Source organism: Fundulus heteroclitus, chromosome 23 (assembly GCF_011125445.2).
Source record: "Fundulus heteroclitus isolate FHET01 chromosome 23, MU-UCD_Fhet_4.1, whole genome shotgun sequence".
Lineage (NCBI taxonomy): Eukaryota > Metazoa > Chordata > Actinopteri > Cyprinodontiformes > Fundulidae > Fundulus > Fundulus heteroclitus.
The window spans coordinates 670,448-680,111 of record NC_046383.1 but is presented as its reverse complement, the minus strand read 5'-3'; the positions used below and the strand labels follow the sequence as shown (position 1 = coordinate 680,111).

General features: G+C 39.4%; 1 protein-coding gene across 1 annotated transcript; it reads left to right on the top strand.

Annotated features, from left to right (window-relative positions):
• Positions 1 to 3,314, top strand: LOC110367835. Its single transcript, XM_036127640.1, has 5 exons — positions 1 to 343; positions 446 to 790; positions 1,517 to 1,636; positions 2,073 to 2,116; positions 2,216 to 3,314. Exons 1-5 carry the CDS (start codon positions 1 to 3, stop codon positions 2,303 to 2,305), a joined length of 942 nt encoding a protein of 313 aa, XP_035983533.1. The 3' UTR covers positions 2,306 to 3,314.
• Positions 3,315 to 9,664: the final 6,350 nt, after the last annotated feature.

Sequence of the window (9,664 nt, the reverse complement as noted above, 5' to 3'; positions counted from 1 at the left end):
ATGATTCAGACCTTAAAGGATCCTGACAACATCCTACTGACTGAAGCTGGACTCGGTCAAACTGTGACACTGAACTGTAATGCATCTGGGTTTGAAAATGGGTTGTTTTTTTGGTACAAGATGAATTATGGCTATATGGTTCAAACAGTTGCTACAGGCAGTTTTGGCAGTGTACAACTTGAAAAACACTTTGAAAACTCAGCATTCAAAGTTAATAACATGGGGAACATGCATTATCTCACCATCAGTAATGTCAGCAAAGAGGACGAAGCAACATATTTATGTCAGGCAGGAGGGGCATACAAAATAGTATTTATTAATGTCACAAATTTGTCTGTGATTGGTAAGATAACTTAATTTCTGTCTGTTTTGTTTTATTATTGCCCACCCAACCAAATGCTTCTAATTGATGTTTGTGCCTTTTTACTTTGTTTTTTAAACTTAGATTCTCATAAGAAGTCCTACTATGTGAAACAAACTTCAGGCATGAAGTCTGTTTCGCTTGGAACCGAAGTGAATCTGCAGTGTTCACTTCTCTCAGAGAAAAAAGAAAAAGAAAGCACGGACCAGTGTGCCGATGAACACAACGCGTTCTGGTTCAGAGCAGAATCAGAATCTAATCCAGGATTCATCTATGTTGATAAAAAGCGTTGTGACACACAGGAAGGAGGCAGCTGTGAATACCGCCTGTCTAAAACTATACAGAGCCCCTCGGATACTGGAACATACTACTGTGCTGTGGTCACATGTGGGGAGATCCTGTTTGGAGAAGGAACCAAAGTGGAGACAAGTATGTATTTAGGTCCACTACATACTATTTTATGTATAATCCTTCAGTTTGCAATAATGATGTCTTTGTGAAGTGTTTACAAACAGGCACACTGTTTATAGTAATTGTAAAACGTTATCTTGCCACTATAGCTCTTAATTTAATAGTCTTTGGGTACTGTTGTTCATTTGAGCACTTAAAGAACACCTGCAATAAACTTTCATATGATGGGGTGTAAGAGTTAAGGTTATTCATTCACTATTTGTAACCAAAGGATTTACTGATCATCATGATTTCTTAAATAACATAAGGCCATTGTGTTTTTCTAGTCTTTTATGTTTTTAGAATTCTGAATAATCAAAGTGAATGGGATAAGGAAAGCCTGCATTGTTTTTTTTTAAAAGTGTGCGATATAATGTATCCTCAAATGTGTAGTGACATATTTCCAGAGATATAGTTTTCCTAACTCAAAATGTGCTGAAGGTGACTCTAAATCAGCTTTGACCTTATTTTGGAACAAATAGCATCTACTGAATTTACAGTGTAAGTTAAAAACATTTTCAACAATCTAAAACTAAATAAAAATAAAATAAGTAGATATTTTAAATGTACAAATACTTCATTATTCATTTCCATCTGAAAAATGAAACCCCCTTTAGTAACCCACCCGAGCAGATATGAATAATGGATATATATATATACATATATATAAATAGGTATGATATTTGCAATATTTTCTAACTCTAGGACAAGAAGTGTGCCAGTATGGTATTGTTCTTGGAGCACTTTTGGCGTGTTGTGTACTGGTGAACTTCGCCCAGATTTTCAGCAGCAGAAAAGGAAAGCAATTTAATGAAAATAAGATTGGTAAGTTTGTTGTTTGTACTAATCTGTCTGTTTCCAAATCACTTGTTTAATTGTATGCATAGCTTATTGTGCTTACTAAATGGTTATAAACTGTCCATACAACAATATTGAGTTATTATAATGTTACTAGACATTTTTGTTTGTATCTGCATTCTTTCAAATTCCAATTTCTTTTGGTGCTGAAACACTGAATTTCGCCATTGCAGCAAAAGTAAAGGATTGTTTTATTATATTCTATTTTATACCATGTCTGTTTTTCTAATGTCAAAGATACTGATTCACATTGTATTGTGAATCAGTTCTTTTTTTATTTGGCTGCTGCTTTTTAACCTTAACATCCAAAGTGAAACCCTTACATTTTTACAAATAGATATTTGTCTGTTTTGCTAAAAAAAAGTTTAATTTTAATTAATTATCTCTTTATTCTTTGACCCAGCTGCTGTCAAGCTGCATAAAATCCCTGGTCAGAAGACTGAAAAGGTGAAGGATTAACACTGTTGTGGAATTAAACATGCTGATAAATGTTTAAAATAACAAATTCGCTTTATTGCTGCTAAACTGTCTAATTTATCTTCTCAGAGAAATGAAGACAAAAGGATGTATTCTGCTGTCATCTTCACCATGATAAAAACTGATAACACTGAACAACAGGAATCAGCAGCAAAATAGATAATGTTTGCATCTGTAAACCCTTTGACCTTTTAAACATATTCAAAATAACTTTGCAATGATTAAATTTGCCCACAGTTCTTAGGAGTTACACATCATAACATTGCAGATGTAATAAAATGTATTACTTTGATGAAGCAAGTTGTATATGTATTACCAATCATAATTAACTTCATGAATATTAACTAAATGTTGTCTTGTTCATTGTTTAGTAATCCTGGTGCTACGTTGGAAACTAATTGGTCAGCGGAAAGGTTTCTTTAGATAGTGTAAAATTTCTATTCCATTCCATTTCTATTCTATTCCAGTGTCATAATTTCTCCCAGAGTCGACTTACAAACAACAGATGATCAGGGATGCTGAGCTTTAGAAAAATATTACTTCTCGTATTTTGAAATGTACTGCCTATTGTCAACTCAGAGGCCAGCATCGATATTTGATGGTGTGCCTTATGGTTACCATTGCGCTTACTGACTGATTTTATGTGGTAAAATGTGCTCAAAAATCGGTTAAAATATAAATGTTTAGCCTGGCCAGCCAGACTGACACTGTCAACACGGCATACCAGTCTGCAAAGCTGATGGTAGAGCACAATTTCAAAGGCGGGACTTGCAGGGTCAGAGGAAACAGGGTAGAACCAATCAGATAACTACGGATGTGACGCAAACTCTGAGCAACATGCTCTGTTTTTTCTCCTAGAGCAGAGAGTTGTTGAGTTTTTAAAGATATATCCAGCTCATTTGGGACATCATTAATACATTGTGCCATTGGGCCGCCATCTTGACTGTTATAGCTAAAGAAAAGTGCTGCTGCATTAAGGGTAAATAGAGACACATTGTAAACTCCTGCCTCCCACGCTGTGAATGGTCCTGTAAGTTTCATACCGGGGAATCTGAGCCTGTCCAGACCAGCAAGCTGTGTTTTGAATACACATAATGTAAGTCGGGGCTGCACAGTGGCGCAGTGGGTAGCACTGTTGCCTTGCAGCAAGAAGGTCCTGGGTTCATGAGTTTGCATGTTCTCCCTGTGCATGCGTAGGTTCTCTCCAGGTACTCCGGCTTCCTCCCACAGTCCAAAAACATGACTGTTAGGTTAATTGGCTTCTCTAAATGGCCTTAGGTGTGAGTGTGTGCGTGAATGGTTGTTTGTCTCTTTGTTGCCCTGCGACAGACTGGCAACCTGTCCAGGGTGTACCCTGCCTCTCGCCCAGTGAACGCTGGAGATAGGCACCAGCAACCCCCGCATTTTTTTTTCACATTTTTAATAACTTGTTTTGTAAAGAGGAGCTGGATTTTGTGTTTATCTCTGAGACTTGGCAGCATGAAAATAAAGTTTCACATCTTAGAACTGTGTCCCAGAAACTCCTCATTCTTCTTTACACCTAGGATTTCTTGTAGAGGATGTGGCAGGGCAGTCATTTCAAAAAGAAATTTTTATGGCAGATCATTTCTTCAAGCTCTTACAGTTCTTTTGAGACAACTGAGATAAAAATTGGACGAACTCAGCCAAATATGGTATTTTAATTTATTGTCAACCTGGGTCTGCTGAATCTTCTCTGACAGACCTTGAATACTTTTTATCCCTTACTTTTAAACTAGGCTAGATCCTCATTCTCAGAGATTTCATGTTGAAGACTCATCAAATAGTGATAACAAGGGGTTCAGCATTATCATTATCTGGCCCTCTTGGACCTGGGGCTCGTTCTTCGTACGTCGCTAACTCAGTTAGCTGGATCTGATTGTTGACGATTTGGCATGATCTTGGATCATGCCAAATGATGACAAACACATCATTCAACAGTGGCTTATAAAGAGGAAAAAGTGGTGTTAGAGCCATAAATAGAAAATATTTAAGTTATTTGTATGATGCTTTGCTTATTATTTTTATCATATATCAGTAAGAAGATTTGTTCAGGCCATTTTATTGTGAAGTTTAGTTTTACTTTGAAAGGCTTGCATCCTGTCGAGCCGTATATTGTATTAGAAAAAACTATGGATGGATCATCTAGACACGGAGCAATACAGTTTTTGACCGTGTAAGCTGTGGATGATGCTTCCTTTACATTCAGTGTCTTTCAGTGTCTAATGCATGAACGCGCAGTTATCTCAGATAACTCAATCCAGCCATACTAATCGTAAACAACAGGTGTGTTCGAAGAACCCAGTTAGCCGGATCATGATTAGCCGGATGAAATCATCTTGGATTTAACATTTGATCTCGGATGTTTAAAGCAACGTACGAAGAACGGGCCCCTGGTCTTCACTTATGGTGTTACTGTAGATCATTTGCAAAATGCATTTTGTTGTCTTCAGTGATCATAAGTGTACTTTAATGTTGTTACTCTGAGTCTTTTACTAAAGTTTGTTTTGAGCACAGGCATTTGATGTTTCAGTCATTTTAAAATGTTCTCTTCTTTTCATTTTTACATCTTTTTCTGATGATAATGTTGAGCTCCTCATTCGTTCTTTTAATGAGCACTGTCATGATTATTTTTTGTGTTTGCTTTTGGACTTTCTGGACTGACTTTTCATGCTCCACTCCTCTCAGCCACCAGTCACCCTCCAATCAGCTCAGTCACCTCCCAACCACCATTCAGTTTGGTTCAGGTTAGTGATGGCCAAATGAAGCTTCATGAAGCAATGAAGCCTTCCAGCCCATTGCTTCATTACTCAGTGCTCTCTAATGACATCTGCTGCTGTAGTTATACTTTAAAGGTCTAGTCACTTAAAATAAATAAAAAACAAAGCAACTGGACTTGTTTTCCGTAATTGAAGACGTTTCGCTTCCTCTCCCGGAAGCTTTCTCGATTCAAAAAGTCTGGAGTAATGCGGAGTAACAAGCTTTATACCATTGCCCAACAAAGGCCTTGTAATGGCTTAGATAACATACAAATCCAATAGAAACAGGTCCACCCCTTAGTAATGGGCGGTCGTTAAAGCCATTAAGCCAGCAGATTGGACCGAAACTGGTCCACTCCTCTGTAACGAGGAGTCGTTAGAGTGTTATTGGCTTGGTTCAAAGGAACAATGTTTTGATCACCCGAATGAGGGTGAGAGTTAAGGTGATGACTGGCCGGAGTTAATCCTTTATCTGTGTTGTAAGTTTTTGAGATTGGAACCTAAGGCCTCCTCCTCTGTTTAAGGTTGGTCTTTCTCTCTTAAAGGCATACTATGCAATATTTTTCAGTTAATTAATGTGTTCCATACCGTTTTGGATGATTAAATGAGTCATTTCAGGTCGAACAAAGGTTTTCTCGGCCGCCCTGGGGGTCTGTGGGGGAAATACCGCACTTGCAATTGCAGGAGCTCACGGCCCGGACTCACAGAAGTCTCGCTTTACGGCGAGAACTCCATGTGTTTTTGCCCTGCCATTCACTATATGCATGCGCGAAAGCAACAACAAAGAACCGCGTGTTAACGTCAAATAAACATGCAAGCATATCGAGTTTTATTATTATTATTATTATTTTTATTATTAATATTATTTGTTTTTTTTATGTTGGCGAGACCAAGATAGCGCTGCGAGAAGCTTGATGTTCATACCTTCACTGTGTTAGTCATTGTTTGTACTGCCGTTTTTTCCACTTTTCGTTGCGTTCGCCTGTCTGCTAAGCTCAAAACAACTGCGCCTGGCTTGAGGAGAAACCAGAACAGCTGAGCATCTTTACAACAGCGCACTTTTACTTTCGCCCTCTGGGGGAAGCCTCGCTGGAAAATCAACCCCAGTTGCATAGTATACCTTTAACGTAGATGGCTTCCTTCAGACCCCTTTCAAACCATCTGTCTTCTTTGTCCAAAATGTGGACATTTTGGTCCTCAAAAGAGTGTCCTTTGTCCTTAAGGTGTAAGTGGACAGCAGAGTCTTGTCCCGAGGAGGTAGCTCTCCTGTGTTGAGCCATGCGTCTGTGGAGAGGTTGTTTGGTTTCTCCAACATAAAGATCAGAACATTGCTCACTGCACTGAACTGCATACACCACTCCGCTCATCTTAGGTTTGGGGGTTTTGTCCTTGGGATGCACCAGCCTCTGTCTGAGGGTGCTGTTTGGTTTGAAATGTACTGGGATTTTGTGTTTGAAGAAAATCCTCTTGAGTTTTTCAGAGACTCCAGCAACATATGGGATGACAATGCTTTTGCGTTTATTCTTCTCACCATTATGTTCTGCAGTGGGTCTTTTGGATTTTCTTGCTGATTTGACAAAAGCCCAGTTAGGGTACCAACAGGTTTGGAGGGCATCTTTGATGTGTTTCTGTTCCTTGTGCTTCCCTTCTGTTTTAGTTGGGACATGCTCGGCCCGGTGTTGTAAGGTTCTGATGACAGAAAGTTTGTGCTGCAGTGGGTGGTGTGAGTCAAAAAGAAGATATTGGTCTGTGTGTGTGGAGAGCTTTGGGAACCTTCAGAGGAACACCACCAAGCCACTGGTTTAGATATGTGGATGACACCTTTGTCAAAATCCAGTTAAAAGAAGTGGAAGCTTTGACAAGACACATCAACTCCGTGGACAACAACATCAAGTTTACTCGAGAGGATGCCAACGACAACAAGCTACCTTTTCTCGACTGTTTGGTGAACTTGGAAGGAGATGGAAACCTCAACATTGAAGTGTATAGGAAACCCAAATGACCATGACCTGAATGACTGAGAGTCTTCACAAGCTTAAAATACATAACTTAAAAAAAACAATGTAACATAGTAGAGTGTGCAATTTTGTATCAAGGTTTTTGTCCAACCCATGTCTAGTAGCTGATTGTCTGCTGACTTTTATGTAACTCTGCCATCTGTATTGAGTTCCTATAATGATTTGCACCCAAAGTAACCCTGCTCTTATGTTGCTCATTGGTATTGTTTAATTTAATGGCATGGACTAAACATAGTTGGTGCAATTGTGTCTTGTGTGTATGCCTGTAGAGGCAGACACATCATGTTTGTCACATTATTTTTTCCAAAATAAACATTACCACTGCAGTGGATAAAACATAAATCAACATAGAAATTAATATTTTAAATTATGTTAATTATTGTCTTCTTCTCATGTTTTAATTCAAAACCTGCCCTTGAGGATAATTCTGATGTCTGGTTTGGAGCCTGGGTATTTGTGGGTTGATACTTGCTTTTTTATTTCTCTATTATAAGTGCACACATCATGCAAACTTAGTTAAAGTGGTTAAAAAGTATTACCTGATGGGGGTAGTTTTTCCTTTTTTTCAAACTGGTTGTAGTTCAGCCACTGCTGCTGAGAAATACTGTTCACAGGTGATACAATCTCTATCACTACTGACACCCTGATCAAACTACCCATAACAATAACCCCCAAAGCAACACGTTTTATCACGGTTTTATTTTGAAAATCGACAAGCAAAATTAAGCAGTCACATGTCCAGTGTAATGTGGGGCATTGTTTGTCATTGGGCACTTGGTTTACAGCAAGACGGCACGCACTTTGAAGCAGGGCTTCATCTGACACGCCCCCTTTTTACTTGATACATGGCTTGAAGCCTGGCTTCAGAGGTCCATTCACTAGTTGAGGTCCCTCCTGGGATTTCTGTGTCTCGCTCTACCCATACTGGGAACACGTCGTAGGCTTCATGTTTGGTTCCGCCTGCAGCTCCTGGTCACGTCTGGTTCTGGCTGCTACACCTGGTTGTATCATTCCTGCTTGCCCATCTCATCTGCCACTTACACGTGTTTTAAAGTAAACTTCTTAACGCTTTTGTGTTGGCTGAGTATCGGGTTCACCACATACACTCTTTACAGAACACTGCCTTGCTATTGTCAACCAGGTTTCTCCTTAAAAAACTAGTGACCGTGACTTTATTTTTCTCTTACTGGTTAAACAGCCAGACTAATTCTTCTAAGGCTACGTCCACACTGGTGGTCTTGATGCTCAATTTGGATTTTTTTTTGCTTTTTTTAGGTGGCCATCAAACTTCTGTCTGAATGGTTCAAGACCATAAAGCAACCCGCATGCGCAAATAACAGAAGACATCACAGAATGTCCCTATTAAAACAGGTACAAACTAATCAGTGTGTACAAAGCTGATCTTCAAACCAGGTGCAAAGCAATTTGCACCTGGTTTGCAGAAATCACATCAGAATGATATGATGTATGTATGCCGGGACATGCACAGATAGACTCTAGGTGGGGCTGGAGCCCTTCTGTGCAAAAAAGTGTCCTTGTGAAATTATTATTTTTCTTTTTTTCTCAATTTATCTTTTACAGTATGTAGCATGTGGTAAGGTATCTTTTCTTGATTTAAAAGGTTGTTTTTATTAGTGCACCACATTTTCTGTAAATTTGCCGGATAAGAGCTACCTCCATGTCCTGCCGCGCGCCTCTCTCAAAGTGAATGTGCAGTGAACAGACGTGGTGATGCAGCAGCAGCGCTTCCTCTCCTCTCACCTCTTCTGCTGTCTATAGAGCACCAGGAGATGACATCACACAACCATCAGGTGCTATATTGGCAGGATAAGCCCTTACACAAACTAAGTCACTAATCAACAGTTTTTCAATTTTGCAACGATGGTTGACTCGTGTTGTGCCCTTGGATGCACAAACCACTGAGAGAAGTTAGAAGAATTTTATCGCATTGCTAAAGATCCTGTTAGAAGGAAAAAATTAATTTCTGCCATTAAACGGGCTCGGAGTGCGACAAAGAAAACCGAGCACTGGATTCTTTCACTCAATGGTTCCGCTTGTGCAGTGAACATTTCATATGCTAACTTCAGATGAATGTAATTTAATATTAACATCATTTGATCTTTTACAACAGTATTGCTTGCTATTGCATTACATTTTTGTGTCCACAGTTTTTATGGTAATGATTTGCCAACGCAGAAAAATAAATAAATCCTAATGCTGGCAAGCAAACGTTTCCATACTAACAGAAAGTCCTGTATAGTAAACAACCATGATGATGGTGATCATGACTTTTTCTGTATATAATACAGCAGCCTGCATGGGCCTAATCCAACTTTTACTCTATGTATGATCCAGTACAGTGCCTGACTGAATAGTCAATCCTACTGTTTCTTATTGAACAGAGTGCAGAGTGCCCACTGCTCCCACACAGTGGGAGCAGTGGGCTGCCACTGTGTGGCGCCCGGGAAGCATTCTGGGGTTAAGGGTCTTGCTCAGGGACCCAGAGTGTAGGCGCTGGGGATCGAACCGGGTACTTGCATCCTTCTCTAAGTGCAAGTGCGCTGCTCGGCCAACACTCCACGGCCAAAGTATTTTGATCATATTGTAATTTTAAGGCATGCTTTAACAGAGGAGTCATTTCATCTTTGTGAATGATTCACCTGTAAGAAAAGTCACCATAAAACGCGTTTGTTCAGCTACTAGTTGCTGTCCAACATTATCAT